At 60.8% G+C, this 20834-nt stretch overlaps 2 protein-coding genes across 10 annotated transcripts; one reads left to right on the forward strand and one right to left on the reverse strand.

Annotated features, from left to right (window-relative positions):
• Positions 1 to 342: 342 nt before the first annotated feature.
• Positions 343 to 5833, forward strand: MAPK15 (mitogen-activated protein kinase 15). 6 transcript variants are annotated; one of them, XM_053558482.1, is made up of 15 exons: positions 343 to 500; positions 1556 to 1597; positions 1669 to 1767; positions 1999 to 2028; positions 2176 to 2266; positions 2728 to 2858; positions 2958 to 3121; positions 3311 to 3450; positions 3804 to 3861; positions 4260 to 4397; positions 4498 to 4603; positions 4726 to 4927; positions 5014 to 5117; positions 5197 to 5325; positions 5437 to 5741. In XM_053558482.1, exons 1-15 carry the CDS (start codon positions 432 to 434, stop codon positions 5611 to 5613), a joined length of 1680 nt encoding a protein of 559 aa, XP_053414457.1. In that variant the 5' UTR covers positions 343 to 431; the 3' UTR covers positions 5614 to 5741. The 6 variants fall into 6 exon arrangements, with proteins under 6 accessions (XP_053414457.1, XP_053414452.1, XP_053414454.1 ...); XM_053558477.1 differs by having other exon boundaries at positions 5197 to 5741; XM_053558479.1 differs by having other exon boundaries at positions 4326 to 4397; positions 5197 to 5741.
• A 939-nt stretch (positions 5834 to 6772) lies between these two features.
• Positions 6773 to 20760, reverse strand: FAM83H (family with sequence similarity 83 member H). 4 transcript variants are annotated; one of them, XM_053558432.1, is made up of 6 exons: positions 16730 to 16850; positions 16074 to 16199; positions 13069 to 13530; positions 12212 to 12376; positions 12014 to 12138; positions 6773 to 11799 (listed from the first exon to the last, which is right to left on the reverse strand). In XM_053558432.1, the coding sequence occupies exons 3-6, from the start codon at positions 13513 to 13515 to the stop codon at positions 8982 to 8984; spliced, it is 3555 nt and encodes a 1184-aa protein (XP_053414407.1). In that variant the 5' UTR covers positions 13516 to 13530; positions 16074 to 16199; positions 16730 to 16850; the 3' UTR covers positions 6773 to 8981. The 4 variants fall into 4 exon arrangements, with proteins under 4 accessions (XP_053414407.1, XP_053414405.1, XP_053414406.1 ...); XM_053558430.1 differs by lacking the exons at positions 16074 to 16199; positions 16730 to 16850 and adding an exon at positions 20026 to 20760; XM_053558431.1 differs by lacking the exon at positions 16074 to 16199 and having other exon boundaries at positions 16730 to 16854.
• Between the last annotated feature and the right edge of the window lie 74 nt (positions 20761 to 20834).

The following is a 20834-nucleotide window of genomic DNA, read 5'->3' on the forward strand; positions in this document are numbered from 1 at the left end:
CCTTCACAGGCTCTTCCTCCTAGGTCCAATGCGAAGCCCCCCCGGGTCGCTTCCCCTACCCGGGCCGCTGCCCACCGTCTGGCGCACCCCGCCCGGCGCCGCCCGCTCGCATCTTGGCTCTCCCTACGCGGGACGGCGGCGCTGTCTCCATCCTCCCCGGCCAGCCCCAGAGTGCCAAGTACGGAAGTGAGACCGAGCGCGAAGAGGCGCCTCCTCTAGGAGGCTGGCGGCGAGCAGGGCTGCCTTGGTGGAGAGATAGGTGGGGCTGGGGCTTCGCGCAGCCCTGGGGTGGGCGGGGCTTGGGCCACAGGCCCCGCCCCTGTCCCAGCGCAGGCGCGTTGAGCCGTGGTTGGTTGTTTCCGAGGCAACCGCACCCAACAGTTCCAGCTCTGCCAGAGCCCGGCAAGCCTGCTAGCAGGAGGTCTCCCGCCATGTGCGCCGCCGAAGTGGACCACAACGTGGCCCGGAGATACGTACTCAAGCGGCGGCTCGGGAAGGGGGTGAGCGCCGGGGTAGAGCCCGGGCGTCCACTCAGGAGTTTGTTCCAGCCGACGCTGGTGCTCTGCTCTCTCTGCAGACTGGGGGGTGGCCGTGAGCCAGCCCTGGACCTCTCTGTGCCTCAGTTTCCACTCAGGGATAACAAGACCCTAACAGTGCCCCCACCAGGGTCCTGGAAATAGGTGACACCAGGGCCCCACCCACCACAATCCCCTGCTTCCAGGGCCACCTCTCCCCTGGGTCCAAGAACGCTCAGGAGTCAGCTTGGGGAAGGGCGGATCCCAGCATCGGCCCAGACCGGGCTCCCAAGCCCTCCAGCTAGCGCATGGGCCAGGCCTAAGAGCGGCCTGAGTTGGAAGGGCAAGCTTGGAGTGAAGGCTGGAGTCGACTGTGAGCTGTGTGTGTTGGGCTGTGTGTGTGAAAGTGTGTGGGTGTGTGTTCAGGCATGTAATGGGGGCAGTGGAGGAAAAGCAGTCCAGGTGGTACACACAGCAGGTCCAAAGGACCCGAGGCAAGGCCTGCTTGTCCTTGGAGAAACCACATAGTTGTGTGGGACTGCACAGGAGAGAACTTGGGGAGGGAAGAGATGTGAGTGAAGTGTCCCATTGTGAGGGGGGCTTTGAGGAACTTCAAGGACTTTGGTTTTCACTGTTACGCTCGGAGCTGTAGTGCCTCTGTATTACTTTACCAGGCTACCCTGGCCCCTCTGTTGAAGGCCCACCATGGGAATGGGTGTAAGGGGCAGAGGGAGATCAGCTCAGACGAGGTTCTGGGTGGATGCAAAGGTGGAGCCAACGGGCTGGCTGGCAGGCTGCATGTGGTGTGAGAGAAGCAGGATTGGGAATGTCCAGGCAGCTGAAAGGACCAAGACCATCCCTGAGAGGGGACAGGTTTCAGTTCCTGCCCAAAATTTCCCATCCTCAGCCTTACCTCCTCCAGGGGCCTCCCCAGGCCTCACCCTCTTCTGGAAGGTGCCAGAGTGCCAGGCAGCAGCTGGGCAGCCTGCAGGTGCAGGGTCCAGAGAACCAGGCCTCACCACACCTCTGTCCCCTACTAGGACACAGCACAGAATGAGTGGCCTTGTGTCTGCAGGGACAATGTGAGTGGGTTGGCAGGGGTAGCTGGGCAGGCTGGCCCTGTACCTGGCTCGCTGACTGTACTCCTCCCTAGGCCTACGGCATTGTGTGGAAAGCAGTGGACCGGAGAACTGGTGAGATTGTTGCCATCAAGAAAATCTTTGATGCCTTTAGGGATAAGACAGATGCCCAGGTGAGAAGTAGAGTTGGGTGGGGCTGACCTTACCAGGTGCCTGGAAGCCCAGGTGTATAGCTGGTGCCCGATCCCAGCAGGTTTCCTGGTATTTCTTGGAGCACTCCCCCTTTGCGACCCCATAGTCCAGTGGGTGTTTGGGTGACGGGCACCAGCCCCTTTGGATCCTTTCAGGACCTCGGCTTCCTGCTTGCTTTGTCTGTCCCACACCTGTGTTTCTGTCTCTTCCAGAGAACATTCCGGGAAATCATGCTGCTCCAGGTGGGTGGCCCAGGTTGCCCTGCTTGCTGCTCTTCCCCAGGTCCAGGTCTCTCCAGACAAACTGGTCTCTCCAGTTTCTGGGGGAAACTGACTCTTGACCCCAGAGCACAGCCCTGGCCTAGCAGCAGCAACCGACTGTCTCCCCAGGAGTTTGGGGACCATCCCAACATCATCCGCCTCCTTGACCTGATGCAGGCAGAGAATGACAGGGACATTTACCTGGTGTTTGAGTTTATGGGTGAGTGAGCCCTCTGTCAGTCCCCAAACCCCACCTCTGTCCTGGCTCCAAGACCCCACCTGTAGACCTGGCTTCCTCTTTGTCTGCTGCTGGTCCCCATGGTGGCTCATACCCTCACCTTATACCCTACACCCAAAGACAAATAGCTGACAAGTGTCAACGTCAGAGCCTGGTGGTGACCACCTTGATCCTACCTGAAGGAGGCTCCTGCTTTGTCTGTGGTTTGCATTTTCCTTTTTTACTCATTTTATAAAACAAAGGCAACATGAAATGAAGTATGAAAACAATTCCACGGCCCTTTTTTGTTGTATAAACAAAGACAGTAAATGGGACTGAGGAGCCCAGATGCTAATCCTCAGGCACTGCAGGCTGTGCATAAGTTCAAAAGGCAACAGATTTGCTGGCTCTCTCCAGGCATCCTCTGCTGGCCCCACAGACTGATGTGCATGCCCTGTCCCCAGACACCGACCTGCATGCCGTCATCAGGAAGGGTGGGCTGCTAAAGGACATCCACAGGCGCTACATCTTCTACCAGCTCCTGTGGGCCACCAACTTCATCCACTCAGCCCAGGTCATCCACCGGGACCTGAAGGTGCAGCCCCACACCTCGACCTCACACGCCACACCCCCCACACCCCAGTCCCCAGCTGGCCTCCTCGGCCCTCAGCCCCCAGCCCCCTTCCTCTTCCAGCCATCTAATATCCTCCTGGATGCCAACTGTATGGTGAAGGTCTGTGACTTTGGCCTGGCCCGCTCTCTGAGCAGCCTCCCCGAGGGGACTGAGGGCCAGGCCCTGACTAATTACGTGGCCACACGCTGGTACCGAGCTCCAGAGGTTCTGCTGTCCTCAAGCTGGTAACAATGAGACACCCCTAAGCCCCTTCTCCCTGAGGCCCCCTGGGGCTGCTCTCCTGTCCCCCAGGGTTCCTGGGCCTTTCTGCATCCTGGGCCTGCCTTTGTCCCCTGGGTGTCCTCACCTCACTCTCCTGGCAGCGCCACCCCTGCCTCTAGGTCTCCTTCATACCACACCCTGTCTTGCCCCAGGTACACCCCTGGGGTGGACATGTGGAGTCTGGGCTGTGTCCTGGGGGAGATGCTGCGGGGGCAGCCCCTGTTCCCAGGCACGTCCACACTCCACCAGCTGCAGCTAATCCTGGAGACCATCCCACCTCCACTGGAGGAGGGTGAGCATGTGCAGAGGTCTGGGCCCCAGGGATGCTGAGGGCCAGAGAGTGTGGCTGGGGGGTGCAGGGTGTGGAGGAGGTGGAGGCAACTACACAGAGGCTGCAGGGGAGACAGTACTTGGCCACAGGGGCCAATAAGTGACCTCAGAGGGCCAGCCAGGTCAGGATAAAGTCCCTGAGGGTTGTGGGATGGCAGGGGCAGGGGATGTTCCTGTGCTGGGAGCTGGAGTGTGAGCAGAGAGCTGGGCAGGGTGGACTGGGGTGCTGAGTCCTGCCAGACAGCAGGAGCCCAGAGGGGACAGCCAGCCCAGACCCAAGCCCCTGGTCCCACCACCTTCTCCCACCTACTCCAGAACTCTCGGCTCTCGGCTCAGGCTGCAGCACCTCCATACTGCACAGCTTGGGGTCCCGGTGAGTGTAGGCACTGTAGTGCAGGCTAGCCTATCTGGGTGGGGACCTTCCTGCCCTGTTGCTGGGGCTAGTCTGTGCCAGTCGACATCCTGCCTCGCTTTCCTGATGGGTCATGCTGAAAGCCAGGAGTCATTCCAGTGTTGGCTGGCTCTGCTGGGGCGCAGTGCCAGGGGCTTTGGGACAGCACCCAGACCTGGGTGGCTGGAGGGATCCTACAGAGGGCCCAGAAGGAAGGCAGGGGTCTCCCACTCTCCCAGCTGTCTGTCGGTCAGGCATGGAGGTCTACCAGGATGGGAAAGTGGGGTGGAGCCAAGGGTTGGAAGCTGCACACCAGGCCAGACATGGATCTGGGGAGGGGCTCACAGGCCCAGAGAAGAGATGACAGTTGGTGCCCACAGGCCACAGCAGATGCTAGACACCATCCTGCCACCAGACACACCTCCTGAGGCTCTGGACCTTCTCAGGCTGCTCCTGGTGTTTGCCCCCCACAAGCGGCTCACTGCGGCCCAGGCCCTGCAACACCCCTATGTGCAGAGGTGAGATGAGCTGCCCAAGTGCAGGGGTGGGGTGGGAGCTGAAGGGCTTGCCAGGCTGCAGCCAGACCCAACTCCCCATACTGCCTCCCTGGCCCTGCAGGTTCCACTGCTCTGGCTGTGATCAGATTGGGCGTGCAGATGTGCAGCTCCTGGCACAGGATGGAGTCCAGCTGTCCGCCACCGAGTATCGCAGCCGCATCTATCAGGTGCTTCAGCCAGACCCTCCTCAGTGTTCAATCCATGAGTATCCTCAAGGCCTCCTACCTCAGCGTTCCCCTGAAGCTTCCATGCCCACCTGTGCATCTCTGAGCCCCTTCCCCTCCCATAGATGATCTTGGAGCAGAGAAGCAATGGTTGTGTCCTCAAAAAGGAGGGCCTGAGGGGCGCCCCCCTGGGGGCAGAGCCCAGGGCTTCCAGGTCCTATGCGCACCTGCTCAAGCCCAGAGCTGGCCCCCAGCTCTCCTTGGGGCCGCCTGTGCAGAACCCTGGACTCATGCCTCAGAGTAGCCCTAGCCTGGATCCAGAGCACGGTGTGTAATCTTTGTCCTCGATGGAGCATGGTCCTGGCCCTGGTCCCTTCTGTGTGGGATCTCTAACTGATCTTCCCACCCCACAGAAGCCCCCAGAGCAGCTAAGAACATTCTCAGTCGGAACCCAGCCTCCCTGCCCCAATCTGCGACCCCTGGGGTGGAGGTAGAGCCCCCCTCCCTCCCTTCACGGGTAAGCTGTGGTGGGATGGGCCCTGGGAGGAACCCTTCTTCTGAGCCTTGCAGTGACTCTCTAACGTGCCCTTTCCCAGCTGAAGCACAACATAAGAGGGGCAGCCCCCTCCCTGACCTCACAGGCTGCAGCCCAGATGGCCAATCAGGCCCTGATCCGCAAGGACTGGTCCCAGTGCTGTGGGGTGAGGGCAGCTGGCCCACACCTGGTGAGCCCGGCCTGCGTCCCACCTTTGCCTTTCCATTCCCCCAACCCTCAAAGGTCGCCCCTTCTCCTCTCTCCCAGGCCCACTTTCCCTTATGCTGACCCCTACCTGCAGATCCCTCCTCAGCTTCCCCCAGACCCTCGGCCTGGCCGGAAGATGTTCAGCTCTTCTGCCTCACAGGGGGCCCTGGGGGCTGCCCGGTCCATGCTCGGGGGCTACTCTCAGGCCTATGGTACCATCTGCCACTCAGCACTGGGCCGCCTGCCCCTGCTCCCAGGACCACATGCGTGAGCTGCCCTACCTGCCCAGCCCCCTTCCCCTTTGGCTACATTTAAGTTTGGGGAAATTGGGCCTCTTTGGGGGAGTAGATGAGGACCCCACCCACACCCTAGTGACTTTCTCCAATAAAGTCTGTCTGTCCCCAATCCATCTACCCAGTTTTCATCCATTCCTTTCTGAGGGGCCTACCCTCCTCTTAGGACCCTGCTACCCCTGAGGGGAAGCTGCATAGGTCACCATCTGCTTCACCCTGTGGCTCCTTCCAGTCCCCTGGCACCCAGCATATGGCTTTTCTCAAGTTCATGTCACCCAAGGACAACCTGCAGGGGCACCTGGCTCTAGTTTACCGTCCTCTATCCACAGGGCCCTGTTGCCTGCACCAACCCCCAACCTGGGGTTGCTGCTGGGTCCAGGTTGCACCCAGGGTAGGCCTGCGGGGCAGACTCATGGGCCCATTGCCTGGTGCAAGCCACCACAGGACCATATTTGTGACCCTGGGCCAAAGAGACAGTGGCAGACCCCAGGGAGCAGCACCCCTGCCCCTCCCTAGCCCCCAGATGCCCCCTGTCCTTCCTCCACTGTCAGTGGCTACAGCTTTTGCCCCACCCACCCAGTGACTGCATGGGCTTGTGTCCAGGTCTTGGTAGGGGAGGGCAGCGGACAAGGTGTCTTGCAGTGCTCAAGGCTACCTCCCTTGACCCCCACCAGGCAAAGGACCTGATATGAGTTCAGGCCAGAGGTGTAGAGAGCCAAAGAAATGAAAGGGGCCCGTGGACACAGTGCTGTGTCCCACGTGCCCTGAACTGCACCTAGCCCTGGACTGGGATGGAAACACGGCAAGGCAGCCTATACTGTGGTGGGGGGTGGGACTCTGTGGTAAAAGCCACTGGCACTGTTGGGGGGAACAGGCTAAAGGAGGTGGTGTGGGCAGTGGGAATTGTCCTGCAATAGTGCAGGGTCCAGACCGGATGACTGTAAGGAACCAGGGAAGCAGAGAGGACTGGGCCTGGGGACAAGTTGGAGGAGACAGAGGGATCAGAGAGAGGGCCCTGAGGTGTGGTGAGCCAGAGATGGGGCCCAGGGGCTTATTTCTGAGGTGGGGGGGGCTGAGTGTCCAGAATCTGAGGCATAACCCATTGGTGACTGACAAGCAGGACAGAAGAGGCTGGGGGGGGGCGGGGGAGGCGGTGTACTCGGGCTGGCCAGAGCTACAGGATGGTGCTGGCTTGCACCTGCTGGACTTGGTGAACAAGGCTCCCAGGTGGGTGCCCATGGAGTGTGCCCACATGGTGGGCAGGGCAGTGTGAGGAGGGCTGTGGCACTCCATGCACAGTGTGGGAAGCAGAAAGAGCTGGGCAGATGCAGGAGGAGGTGCCAGAAGGACACAGTGGAGGATCGCTCAGTGCTCCCACAGGGATGGGCAGTGGCATCCACAAGGACATCAGTTTAAAGGTTAAATGCTGTAACATATTAGGTGATTATGTGTATTTGGGAACATGCTGGAATAATTTGTGCATTGTTTGTTGTTAACACCAAAATTGCCACATCATGTTTTAGGAAATGTCTTATTCAGCAAGAAGTGGAGGGTGCAGACAGAAAGCTCAGGCCTCTTGGCTGGGCAACCAACCTCTGGCCTCCTCCAAGGGCAGAATGCTCCCCTTCCACCTGTCTGTTCAGAACATTGACACTCCACGCAGCACTGAGACAGTGCACAGGTGGACCTTTTCTACCTGTCAGTCTCTGTTGTCATCCCCACTTGGATGGAGCGAAAGTGGACCCATTTCCTTTCCTATTTAAGCTATTAAGAGTATAAAATACCACCAAAAACTTTAAGAGACAGTGTCTCACTGTTGCCTGGGCTGGAGTACAGTGGTGTGATCATAGCTCACTGTAACCTCAAATTCCTGGGCTTTAGCGATCCTCCCACCTCAACCTTCTGAGCATCTAGAACTACAAGTGTGCTCCACCAATGCTCAGCTAACTTTCCGTATTTTTTATGGGGATGAGGTCCTGCTATGTGGTCCAGGCTGGTCTCAAACTCCTGGTCTCAAGTGATCCTTCTGTCTTGGCCTCCTAGAGTGCTGGGGTTACCCGTGCGAGCCACCATACATAGCTAAAATTAAAAAATGCCCCCAAACCCTACAGCATTTGAAAACAAACAGCAGAATACAGAAACCAATTTCACAGTGCCTACATCCACCAATGGGGGACTTTCTAAGCATTTGGTGCCAAAATGTCATTCCAAGTCAATTAAAATTACTCTGAAGGTGAAAAAAGATGCAAGATAGGGCGGCGCCTGTGGCTCAAAGGAGTAGGACACCGGCCCCATATACTGGAAGTGGTGGGTTCAAACCCAGCCCGGGCCAAAAACTGCCCAAAAAAAAAAAAAATGCAAGATAGGTAAGCTAGAATTCCTGAACACATTCTGTGTGTTGGTGACATAGAGGAAAGGGCTCATGAACAGGGTGGAGTTGGGCTCTGCAGAACCTGAGCCTCCCGGAGCAGTGGTGGGGCCCAGCCTTTACCGCAGCCAGCCCAGTCTTCCCTGCACCTCACTGGCCGCACATCCAGCTTCTCTCTGGGATAAGGCCTGGGATGGTGCCTGTGTGAGGGACACAAAGAAGCTGGGACACAGGCCATCTGTCCATGCTATATTTTATTGTGCCACAAAGCCCAGTGCTGACTGGCTTTGTGCTGGGGCCCTCCTGGAGCAGTAATCAGGCCCCGTTCCCAGCAAGCAGCATTCCCTGTCCATCCTGTCACTCTGAGAAAGGTTTCCTTTGGGCCCAGCTCCACCCCTCCCAGACTGCCTGCAGCCAGCCCAGTCTTCCCTGCACCAAAAGCACTGGCCACCTAGGAAGATGCCAGGGGAATCTGAGCAGGGAAGAAAGTGATCCCACAGTGCTCAGGGTGGAGGCAAAAGCGGTGACTCCTGAGAAGCAGAGAGGCCCTGAGAGGGAGGCTGGGGCTGTTGAGGCAGCCAGGGGGCCATGCCTGAGGGGAACCCTGAGAATAGAAGCCCCAAGGAGACAAGAAGCTCCAGAGAGAATGGAGTGTTGAGGCACTTAAGAGGTCCCTGAGGAATGAAGGCCCAAAAGGGACAAGAGCCCAAAGAGACGGTTAGGGCAGATGTGTGAGCAGGGGAGGCTTGAGGGTCCTCAGAAAAGGGAGCTGGGGAGAAGCACCACAGGGAGGAGGTGGAGCCCCAAGGCTGAGGATGCCAGGGACAGACACAGGGCAGCTTCGGGCAAGCAGCACACACTCCAGACTGCCCTGGCACGGGGCCTGGCAGCCACCACTCAGACACAAAAGCACAGCCATACTCTGGACGATGATGGCAGTGGTTCAGGCACCTGGCCTGGGCTGGTGGACGAGGAGACTCACTTCTTGCCTTTGAACGTGCCCAGGATCTTAGGCACGAACTTGCCTGCCTTGCTGTCTCTGGTGCCCTCCTCCACAGGGCCCTCCCCCGGGCGGCCAGCCTCTTCCTTTTTGCAGAAGACCTCAAAGCGGCTGTACACACGCTTCTCTTTCCGCATGCTCTCCATGCGGCGCAGCAGTCGGTCGCGCTCCTCCGCACTGGCTGGCAGTGTGCGGCTCAGCCGGCCTTGCGTCCCCAGGCTGTCTGAGCGGAAGATAGCTGAACACTTGTCCTTGTCGGACATGTCCGGGGCCAGGCCGCCAGCAGCCGGTGGGTGGCCCAGTTCAGGGCTGCTATGGGCTGGGCTGGGGCCTGGGGCAGGAACACCACGGTGCTTTTGGCCGTGGGCACTGATCTGCTCCAGAATGGCCTTCGTGTCATCCCGCAGGTTGCTGCTGTACAGGGCATTGGCTGTGGCTGAAGCCAGGCGCGACCGCGGGCCACGCTCTTCTCCTGTGGTAGCCTCCATGCTGTCACCCCGGCTTAGGGATCGCCGCCTGGGACTCTCTGGCTGCCCGTTCTCCTGAGGCACTGGGAAACCACCCTCTTCCTCTGAGCGCAGCTCGCCCTTGGGGCTCAGCAGCTGCCTGAGGCGCAGGGAACCCTTGCGCAGGACTTCCATAGGGCCGCCTGCTGCCTCCTCCGCATGCCCTGTCTTTGGAATCTCCCCAGAGGTGAGGGTGAGGCTGCCCCTGCGCTCGGGCACGGGAGGCACGGGGCTGCTCCTGCGCTCTGGCACTGGAGGCACAGGGCTGCCCCTGCGCTCAGCCACAGGGGACACAGGGCTGCCCCTGTGCTCTGGGTAAGGTGAGGTGGGGCTCCCTTTCTGCTCAATAAATCCTGTAGTTGGGCTGCTTCTCCGGATGGAAAACCCAGGTGTGGGGCTCCCTTTCCGCTCAGGGTAGGCCACAGTGGGGCTCTCTTTTGGCTCAGAATGGGGCACCTGTTGTGCCCTGGACCCTTCCAGGGGTAGGAGTTTGTCTGGCCCTTGTACGGAGGTGGAGGCACTCTGGGCAGAGAGAAGGCGAGAGGGCAGGCGGTCGGTGCCGCCCCTGCCCAGTGTATCTAGCAGCTGGGCCGCAGTGAGCGAGGCGACTCCTGGCTGCCGCTCAGCCTCTTGGTGCAGCTGCTGGGTAAAGGAGTCGCGCAGGTCCAGCAAGCAGCTCTCCAGGCTGCGGCGCTCGCTCCCTGCGCCGCCGGGTGCCGCCACTTCTTCCCGCCAAGCCTGGGACACCACAGCCTTGCTGTGACTGGCAACAGTGACAGCGCCCTCTGCGCCGCCGGGGTCACGCGCCGGGCCCTTGTACTTCTCCAGCAGCTCCGCCACTTTGGCGGAGGCCGAGGAGCGCACAGCCTCTCCGCTGGGACCAAGCGTCTCGCTGACCGTCTGCTCCTTGTGCAGCAGCTGCACTTTTTCAGTGGTGGACCCTGCGGCCCCGCCCGCGCCCTCAGCCTGTGAGGCGCTGAAGATGAGAGAGGAGCGCAGCCTGGAGCTGCGCTGGATGAATGGGTTCAGGCGCGAGCGGAAGGAGTCCTGCTTGGCCAGGCCTGCCTCGTCCGGGCCCTCACCGCCACCGCTGCCTGAGCCCGGAACCGGGCCCTTGGCAGGGACACGGAAGGTCGAAGGGTGCAGGTCCCCGGCAGCTGTCCGGCCCCCAGAAACCAGCACGTCGTCTTCATAGGCCTCGGCTTCCATGGGCACCGGGACTGGCAGGCCCTTGTCTCCTGCATCTTCCCCGTGGCAGCCGCTCAGGTAGGAGGCGAGGCGCCAGTGCCGCAACCCCGCTCGCCCCTCGGGCCCGCCCCTGCGCTCCGGCTCAGCCTCAGTAGTGTTGTCTGGGCCGGACCTCACCGCTGCCTGGCACGGGAAGCGCTGGCCCAAGTTGGGGCGCAGGGCCCCACATGGTTCAAGACCGCGAGGGGCAGGCCCGAAGGCGGGGTCCGAGCCATGTCGCACCTCCCGCGACGCGCTGGACGGCACGTAGTCCAGCCGCTGGTGCCCGTCGAGGCCAAGCTCCGGGAAGCGCGGCCCGGCACCCAACGCGAAATCATCCTGGTCTGCAAAACCTGGACGACCGGCGCGAAGCTTCTCAAACAGGCCCTGCGGGCGCGCAGGCGCCAGCTGAGGGTCCCACTGGTAATGCTGCTGGTAGAGCTGGTCGCGGTGGAAGTGGCTGGTCTGGAAGCGGAAGTCGTCGTCGCCGTGGCTGAGGAACGTCTGCCTTGACACCTGCCGCGCTGCTGTGAAGTTCTCCATCGCGCCCGTGCCGTCGGTTGCCACGTAACTGTGCCGCTTCAAAGCGTCCATCTCCAGGTGCCGCGCCTGGAAGAAGCCTCGCGGGCCCGCAAACTCTCCCGCCGGCCCGGCCTCGGCTTCCAGCCGCCGCGACAGTGGCCGCAGCCCCCCGTGCGGTTCCAGAGCGCCCCCAGGCATCCGCGGCTCTTCCCTGCGGAACCCCGACAGGAAGTGGCGGTCGGGGTCGAGGAAGGTGGGGAAGCCCAGGCCTTCTTCCCGGGGTGGTGGGAACAGGAGGTGCGCTCGTTTCGGGAAGGAGAAAGGGGTTTGCGCCCCAGCTCCAGGGATGCCCACGAGGGGCCCGGCCCCCGCGTAGGGAGCCAGGGCGTAGGCGTCCATGCGGGCCAGGGCCCCGGCGGACGGCACCAGCGGCTCGGACTGCGCGAAGAGGATGCGGAACTCCTCGTCGAAGCTGGAGACCAGCTCGCCCTGGAACACGTGCGCCAAGCTGCGATGGATCTTCTCGAAGGACCACATGAAGCTGTGGACGGGTCAGGCCAGAGTCAGGGGAAGGGGGCGGGCCGAGCCGGCACAGGCTGCGGCGGGAGGGACTCCAGGGGAACGAGGTCTGCGAGGACCTGGGCTGGGCAGGACAGGCTGTGGTGGGATTCCAAGAGAGGAGGACCCTGGCGGGGTGCTGGGGGTCCAGGAGGCAGCCCGCGGGGAGGGGCTGGGGGGTCGCGGGCTGTGCGCACCTGTAGCTCCCGCTCATCACCACGGCACAGTCCACCAACAGGAACTTCTCTTTCACCTGGCCCTTGAAAGACTTCCCGGTGCGGCAGTAGTAGGTGGGGCCGGCCACCGTGCGCACGCGCAGGAACTGGGGCGGGAGGGGAGTCAGGTCTCTGCCCAGGGTCTTCCCTCCTCCCCTGCCCCCCTTCCCTGTTACCCACATCCACGTGGTGCAGGTTGACACGGCACTTGTCCGCCATGTCCAGGAAGTGCTGTGCGTTCATCTCATCCAGTAGGATGTAGACCGGGACCCTGCGAGCAGCAGCCTCCAGCACTTCACTGAGCAAGTCCACATCGGTGAACATGTCCATCACCACAGCCACCACCTGGGGGGTCGAGTCAGGACGGAAATCAGACTCGCCTGTTGTCCCATGCCGTTTTCCAGCCTTACCGCTGCACCTCTGGATCAGCCACCCTGTACAGTGCCACTCGCCCCTCCCAGAGAGCAAGGCCATGTCGGTTAAAGCGCAGGAGGAGGAAGGGACCCAACAGAAGGGTGTGTAGCTGCTGCCCTGGTTGGGGTGCCTAAGGATAAGCCCGAAGATAAGCAGGGCCTGCAGACTCATCTGTGGGCAGAGAACCGTGGATAGGGACGACCAAGCAAAGGGAGTCTTGAAAACCCTGTGCCCTGCAGATGGCCAGGCCCCTGCCTCAGTTCTGCCCCTGGTAGGGGTCGCTGCTCAGGGCACGGGTCTTTACCATCTGACCCTGTGCCTCAGTCTCCAAGATCTAACAGGCTCCCTTTGCTGTTTGCCAGCTTCTTGTGGGAGTTAAGACACCCTCAGCTGGTGTAGAGCCATCCAGGCTAGGAGGGTGCTATTCCACCATGGAGCCACCGAGTTTCCAGGCATGGGCTATGACCCTGGGCAAGCAAACCTGTGGAGGCTACACCCTTGCAGCTCCAGAAGAATCCTGCCAGGGAGCTCCCACTGCAGCTTCAGCCCAGGCTCACCCCACCAAAAGCTGGCCATGCTGTCCTTCTCCCCTCACTCCCCCAGCCCTGCCCTCGCTGGCGAACCTGCTGGGCAGAACGGATCATCCTTCGAGCTTCCTCCTTGATGCTGGGACTGTCAGGTGGTGGCGGCTGCACCAGTGTTGTTACCTCCGTGCCCTGGAAGCCGAAGGTCAGGGGCCAACCCAGGTCAAGTTCAGGTACAGCCTGGTCTGAGTTCACTGGCCAGTAGGTGCCTGAAGAGCCATCCATGTCCACATCAGGAGGGCTGCCTTCAGGAGGCTCTCGGGCAACATACTGTGGGGGCCGCAGGTGTCGGCTCACATGTTCCAGCTCCTCAGGGCACAGGAAGTCAGGTGCCCCCTCAGATGCCAGGAAGCGGCTGTAGGCCTCTGACCCACCCTCAGCCAGTGCGTCCACTGCTAGGCGATAATATTCTTTGTAGTGAGGTGGGAGGTACCCAGGTGCCAGTGGGTTGTCCCCTTGAGAGGAGCTCTGGGAGCGACGGGCCATGTTGGGGCCTAGGGCCTGAAGGGGCAGGGAGACATGTTACCAGGGGAACTGGGGATCGCATCCCTTACCCTCTGGAGTAGACACACACTGTGAGCTGGAGTTTAATCCCTGCCTGGAGGCCTTCCAGGGGACCAGCCAAACCAGGCTCATAGAAGGCATCCTAGGCTCTAGTAGCTCTCTTGCTGGGGGTGGGGGTGAGGGAGTACATAAGCAGAGGGCCGGGGCATAGGTACTATCTCCCTTTCCTCAGGCCTCCCCGGTTGGTCCCTGCTCTCACCAGCAGCCAGGGACTGTTTCCCTCCCCAGTTACTCTATGACCTTTGTGGCCCCAGATGCTTTTGGGGTTTCTTTTTCCATGAAGACATATTGAAAATATTTTATGACTCTTACTTTAAAGACAAATATTAAGCCACGCTGGGTCCATCATCATATGCACTTTTTTCTTCCTATTTTAAAACATTAACATGTTCACAGGCCCCTGGCACCGTACCTACAAGAAGCATAGGTGTTGCCCACACTGCCTATATGTCCCTGAACCCCTCGGAAACCCTGGGCAGGTTAGTGAGCCTCTCTAGCCTGTTTCCTCTGCTGTACATTGCAACTGAGGCTGGCATGACACCACACCTGGTCCAGGTGAGTAGTGAGTGCAGCATGCCAACACCTTCGGCCCCACCCACAGCTCCTCCCCATCCTTGGGGTCTCAGTGTCTTCCTGGGCCTCACAACGATAACTACTAGACTTTGTCCCAGTCCGTGAGTCCCCCTTCCTCTGGCCCATTCCTTGACCACTTTCCCATCCTTGATAAAACCTCCCCGGGCCTTGTCCCCAGTGCCTACAAGTTCTTGCAGGGCCTGCACTTCAAGCCTTCCTAGACGTTGCTCTCCACGTGCTTCGATTCCCCGGGCCATGGCCATGCCCCTTCCTGCATTCAGAATGAAGTCACAGCCTTTGCTGTGCCTGTAGTTTGTCCTGGGTTCCCCACTTTCCTCTCCAGGGCCTCCATAGGGGCCTAGCCTCTCTGGAAACTGTCAGATAAGGCCTCGACTGGGCTCTGAGGCCTCTGAACAGGATCACTTAACTACCTGGATACCTGCCCTCCAGCCCAGGAAGAACCCTGGAGATCACTCACCCCATCCCTAACCTGAGGGGTAGGGACACCTGTTCTGCCTAGCACACAGGCTCCCAAATGTTGGTACTGGCTGGGGAAGCAAAGTGGGTCTGCTAAGGAGTGTACCCCCAAGGTGTGGCTGCACGTTGACAGGATGGGGGTGCCAGCCAGCTGGACTAAACTAGGGTAAGGAGACACTTGCCTGAAGATGGTGGGCTGGGCCCGTGGTACATGATCCCAGTGGCTGTTCTGTCTGGCTGCCCTGGAGGTCACGCACTAACTGAACACTGAATGCAACATAGGCATCCCTCTTTTTTTGACAGTCTCACTTTGTCACCCTCAGTAGAGTGCGCTGGTGTCACAGCTCACAGCAACCTCAAACTCTTGGGCTCAAGTGATTCTCTTGCCTCAGCCTCCCGAGTAGCTGGGACTACAGGCACCCACAACACCTGGCTATTATTAAAGACAAGGTCTCACTCTGGCTCAGGGTGGTCTCGAATCTGTGAGCTCAGGCAATCCACCTGCCTTGGCCTCCCAACTGCTGGGATTACAGGTGTGAGCCACCGCGCCCGGCCTGTGGGCACCCTTTTGTACCACCAGGTCCACCAGCCCTGGGGATGCTACCAGGCCCAGTGGTCTTAGGAAAAGCTGTCCCAACTGCATCCACATGTCTGACATATGTGGTCAGGGTACTTTGTCCTGGTTGTCCCAGGAGCAGACCTGTCTGTGCTGGTGGGGCCATCCATTTACCCTTCCATGTCTGGCTATACAGAGACGCTGTGACCACAGAGTTGGGGGAAGTACCCTGATGACTGTACTTGAGGAGGCTCTTCTGAGCTGGGGAGGACTCTGGAAGGGTTATCACTGCCCTTCTGATTTCACTTGGGGAATCATCACAGTGCCTAGGCTGTGCATAACTGGGGTGAGATCCCTGTGGGGAGAAGCCCTCCCTGCAATGTGCCTGGTTAGGAAGGGGCACCCACTCAGCCTCCAGCAGCTTCATCCCTTGCCTCTTTCCTTTCATTGTGTCCTTATGCCCCTAGACCAGTGGTTCTCAACCTGTGAGTCGCAACTCACGGGAACTGTATTAAAGGGCCGCAGCATTAGGAAGGTTGAGAACCACTGCCCTAGACTACTCACTGGGCTGCAGCCTCTGCCCAGCCTGCCATGGAGGTCCCCAACAGCCTGCTCCCCACAGGTTTGCCTCCCAAAGCCTGCATTCAGGGTGGAGGAGGGTTATCCCACCCTGTGAATGACTCAGCAGGAATCAGCTCCTGTGCTGCTGACCTCTGACCTGAAGCCAGACAGTGTCTCCAGGGCTTTCACCTAGGACTCCAGTGGGCCCCATGGCTCTCACCCTGACAGGAAGTGGGGTGTCTAAGTGGAAAGAGGGCCCTATCAGAGCAATCTGGAGGCCCTACACGAAGTGGGGTGACTGTGTGCCAAGTACCCATACGAGAGCAGGCGGCTTGGAGGCATCGGGCAGTGGGGAGACGGACGAAAAGCGGGATCCGGGCACACGGGGTTCAACGACCAGAAGTCAAGAGTTGTAGCTTGCGGGGTGGTCACCGCAGAGCTGAAGGTCAGCGAACCCCAGCAAGTTAGCGGCTCCATGGGCAGGGTGTCCCATCCGCCCGCCCCAATCCACGGACATGGGCCGAAGGACGGGGCGCCCCGCTTTCCCTGCCCTCCACGCGGAGCTCCAGCCCGCGCCCCGCTCATCCCAGCCCATGGCAGCCTGGGCAGGGCGTCCTCAGGGAAGGGTCCAGGCGGTAATCAGCACCCTCTCCGGACCCCAGGTAGGCCGCGAGGGGGTTAGGATAGCCGGCCAGGCCTACCCAGGCCCCGGGCCCTTTCCCTCTTGGCTCTTCCTGGGCCAGCGTCGTGCGAGGACGCTCGCATCCATGTCCACACTACGGCACCCCCGCTCCCCCAGGCCCCGCACATGCGGCCGAGCTCCACTCCCACAGCCCCTCTCTGGTCGAGCGGCCCCGGCCCAGGTGTGAGACCGCTGCCCGGGTGGGGCCGCGCGGAGGGGCGCCCGCCCCAGTCTGCGCCTCCTGCGCGCTCCGCCCCGCCCTGCTTGGGCCGGGGAGGGGGCCCTACCTGGCCAGGTGCGCGGGGTCTCGGCACAGGGGCAGCAGGAGCCGACCGCCGCCCAGCGGCCTCGCGGTCCGGTCGGTCCTGCAGCCACTCCCTGCCGCGGCCAGCCCGCCCGCCCGGCCTGATTCACGCGCCCGCCCCCGCCCCGCCCCGCCCGCTGCCGCTGCCTCCTGCCTGCCCGGGCAGCACCTGGGGGCGGGGCGGCCCCACCCGCGGCGCGCCCGCATTCCTGCGCCCCGCGCCGCCGCAGCCCCGAGCCGCCGTCGCCCCCAGCCCCCGACCTGTCCCCGGTCCCTAGACCCCGGGCCCGGCCCTCCGCCCGGACCCCTCCGTGCCCTGAAGCCGTGCGCCCTGGGACCCTGGCCCCACGTCGCCCTAGACTACCAAGGGCCCCACTTCCAGGAGCCCGAGACCTCAGAAGCCCATCTGTTAACTGAGGTTCAAAGTCCCGAGAGTGACCCTTGACCCCCGCCCCGGAAGTCCTGGTGATTCGGAAGTTCCGGCTCAGTCGCTAGGATACCGGCTAGCCCCGACGCGAGGGGCGGGGCTTCTGGCTTTCCTGGGCTAGTTGGGGGAGGCAGGTGAGGCAGGTGAGATCGCTGGGGCGACGTCGGGGCCGGGCCAACGCTGGGGACCCCGCGAGTATAGAGGGTCCCTCACCACTCACCTGCCACACCGACGCCCACACGTGTAGGGGATCCCGCCTGCAAGAGGCCCCCCCTAATTCCGGTTTCTTCACTGGAGGCCCACACCGTTGCCCACAAGTACCTGGGACCCCAGAGGCACAGGCCCCCACCGAGCCCCGATAGTCCTCTCCTATCCTCCTGCACTCATAGGGGACCCTACACACACGGACCCCCCCATGCAAACTGACCCCACAAGCACAGGAGACCTCTCAGGAACATAGAACCCTGCAGGACAGCAAACCCTGCACCGCCAATCACGCACACACGTCTGCACACACAGGGAGCTCCCACTTCACACGGGGATCCCTCAGGCACGGACCCAACACAAACGGGATGCCACATACGCAAACCACCCATGCGTACCGACTAAAAGCACAGGAGGGACCCCTGTGTACATGGAAAGTCCCCCACGCACACGGGGATCTGGTGTGCTACCAAGTTCCACATACTGACACGCCCCTGGTGCACACAGAGCACACGCCGCCCCTCAGGCCCTGGTGTAGGGCCCCTCCCCCACAAAAGCCTTGCCTTGCACAGAGCCATCTGTCCAAGCCAGCTCCCCGCTGCCTTGCCACTCTCTCCCCAGCTCTGGCCCTGCCTGAACTCTTTCTGCCAGTCTTCTGTCATCTCCTTCCTCTTTGTCCCTCTTGCCATGTCATCTTATTATCTCTATTTTCAGGCTTATTCCTGGTTTCATTAGTTCCTCTCCCAAACACTAAGTGACCCACTGACGCTAGCACAGTGGGAATATGGGCATGGGTCCAACCAGTGCTCAGACAACTGTGCTGCAGTGGGTGCGGGGTTCTGGGTCATCAGGGAGGACCCCCATCAAGGTGGAGCAGGCTGAAGAGGCTCCCCAGGGGCAGTGAACTTGGCAGTCAGTTGCATGGGCTAGAGAGAGGGGTGTTGCTCCTGAGACCTGAGAATAGCATCTGCCAACTTCAAGACAAGAAAACGTTCAGGAGACAGCTTGGTTCTGAGAGAAGAGAGGGTGGTGGCTTCAGCAGAGGCCGTTCACACATACCGGAGGGGGCAGGCCAGCAAGGGGGGGCATAAGCAGAGGCAGGATGCTCTTGCCTTGCTTACACTGCTGGGCGCACTCAGGGATAAACAGGAGTGGGCAGGCAGCCAAGGAAGCCACTTCAGAAGCTGTGCTGGGACGGTCTGTCCACTGAGGTCCATGGCAGTGTGTAACATTATTCCCCCTAAACTGTTCCTGCCACTCTGAGCATACCCTTCCTGCAACTCTCCTATCCACTCCAGGAGAATGAGCAGCAAGAAGAGGGTGCCCAAAGCTGCATCAGGGAAGTGGCAAAGGTCCCTCCCAGAGCCCAGGCCAGGAGCTGCTGCTGGTGAGTGTGCCATCCAAACACTGACCTGGGTGACCCTCTATGCAGCCACCCAGGGACACCCACTCTTGGAAAAGTGGCCTTCAGGGGATCTCCAAATTGAGGTTGGGTGTGACATTCATCCCAGACCCTGGCCCTGAGTCTTGTATCCCTGCATCTGGGGTGAGGTCTGGAGCAGTGTTCAGAAGAGCAGGGTTACAGAGCACGGAGATGGGGCGGGCACAGATGAGTGGGAGGAGCCCTGCGGCAGAAACTGGGTTTTGAAGCAGAGTAGGGCTAAATCCAAGTCAGGGTCTCGGGCCATGTATGTGTTCCACTGTGACTTTCTGCTCCTGGGTCATACAACATTTTCCATGGCCTGCTTCTTTGCTCCCAGGCCAACCTCTCTATAGCCTCTTCCAGTTTGAATTGGCTCCATCCTGCTGCGGGTCAGAAAGGGACCTCTTCCCAAGTCCTCCTCCTTTACCAGTTATCACTCCCCTCTCTGAGGCCCAATTATTCTCTGTCATAGCTGCAAACACCTTCCAAGCTTCAGCTCCAGCACCCAGGCCCACCCTAGGGTCTGTGCTCACTAAGTGAGCATACCACCTGCTCCCTAGATGCAGCCCCTTGGCTCAGAGCACGCCTGGCATAAGCCCCTGGACACCAGAGAGTGCCCAGATTCACAGAATATGGTGGCCTAGTGGTGACTGCTCCTGTGCAACAAGCTAGGGTTAGATCCTGGTGCCTTAAAATAGCCCCAGCTGCGTCTGAGGCCTGCAATCCTCCTGGAATGAGGATAATGGGCACAGGCCTGTGTGCTGCTTTGTGATCTCAAGCCCTGAGTACAAGCCTCCAGTAAATAAGGATGGGCCAGAAGCCCAGCAAGCTGGCCAGGACACTGTGTTGGGGACCCATGGGCCTCAGTTCTGCTTCCTGAGGCCAGTTCTAACTGTGCATCCAGACCCTCACCTCACGGCTAAGCCACACACTGCCTGGGACAGCTCCTGGGGCTGCCTGCCCTGCCCAACCCCTCTATCCCTGGACAGGGACTCATCTCTACCCCTGAAGCACTGGGCAGGTGGGTTGGACTTGCTGTCACTTGGTTTTACAGTGACCTGTGCAGTGGGTATTAGTCTCCTTTGGCAAATGTGAGGATGGCCCCACAGATGTCCTGCAGCAGGCCTGGCCTCCTGGACCTCCACAGGCATCTATAGGTTGCTCAAGCAGTCACTACCCCAAGATAGACTGGGACCCCTTCCCTACCCTGCCCTACCAGCCTTACCTGGCCTTGGGTCTGCAGTCCCTCGAGGCCCTCATGGCGGAGCTGTTCCAGGGCCATGGCCAGCTGTAGCCCCTCCAGGTGCATCCAGGCCTGCTCCTCCTGCAGCTGCTGCAGCCAGGCCTGTTCCTCCTGCCACATCTGCATCTGTAGCTGGACCTGCCGTTGCCGGTCCTCCAGCAGCAGCTGCTCCTGGGCCAGGCACAGCTGGACCTCGTGGAGCCTCAGCAGTTCTGGGCCCAAGGAGGGCATGGGAGCCCCTGGTCCACAGTGCTCCATGTACCCAGGGAGGACCAGCATCAGCTCAGACCCTGGGGCAGTGGCCTGTGTGGGCCTTGAGGCTGCCTGTGGCTGCTCTGGCTTGGCCATCCTGGGTTGTCTCTGGGAAGCTGGCTTGGTGTTGATCACGTGCTCTGTAGGGGCCACCCCCATCTCACTCCGGGGGCCCCCTGTGTCCGGGGGCGGGGGCTCAGCCTCAGGGCCTTGCTGTTCAGGCGCCCGCTGGGCCCTGCCAGCCTTCCTGGCTCGGAGTTTGCGAGCTCGACCTCGTTTCCCAGACATAGTCCTGGATACAGCACCTCTTTCACTAGGTGTCTGCTCCCTGGGGGTCCTGGCTCCTCAGCTGCCTGGCTTCAGTCAGACCAGCTCAGAGGACATCCATGGGAGGTCACAATGGCTGCGTGCCCCATGCCCCATTCAGCCTCTGTTCCTGTACTCCTCGAGTCCCTCCCTGCCCCTTGGCTGGTGCCTGTAGCACTGTGGCTCCGGGCCTGGCTCTGCCTATAGACCTCGCCAGCCCCACTGGGGCTGGG

The sequence above is a fragment of the Nycticebus coucang genome, chromosome 13 (genome assembly GCF_027406575.1).
Source record: "Nycticebus coucang isolate mNycCou1 chromosome 13, mNycCou1.pri, whole genome shotgun sequence".
NCBI lineage: Eukaryota > Metazoa > Chordata > Mammalia > Primates > Lorisidae > Nycticebus > Nycticebus coucang.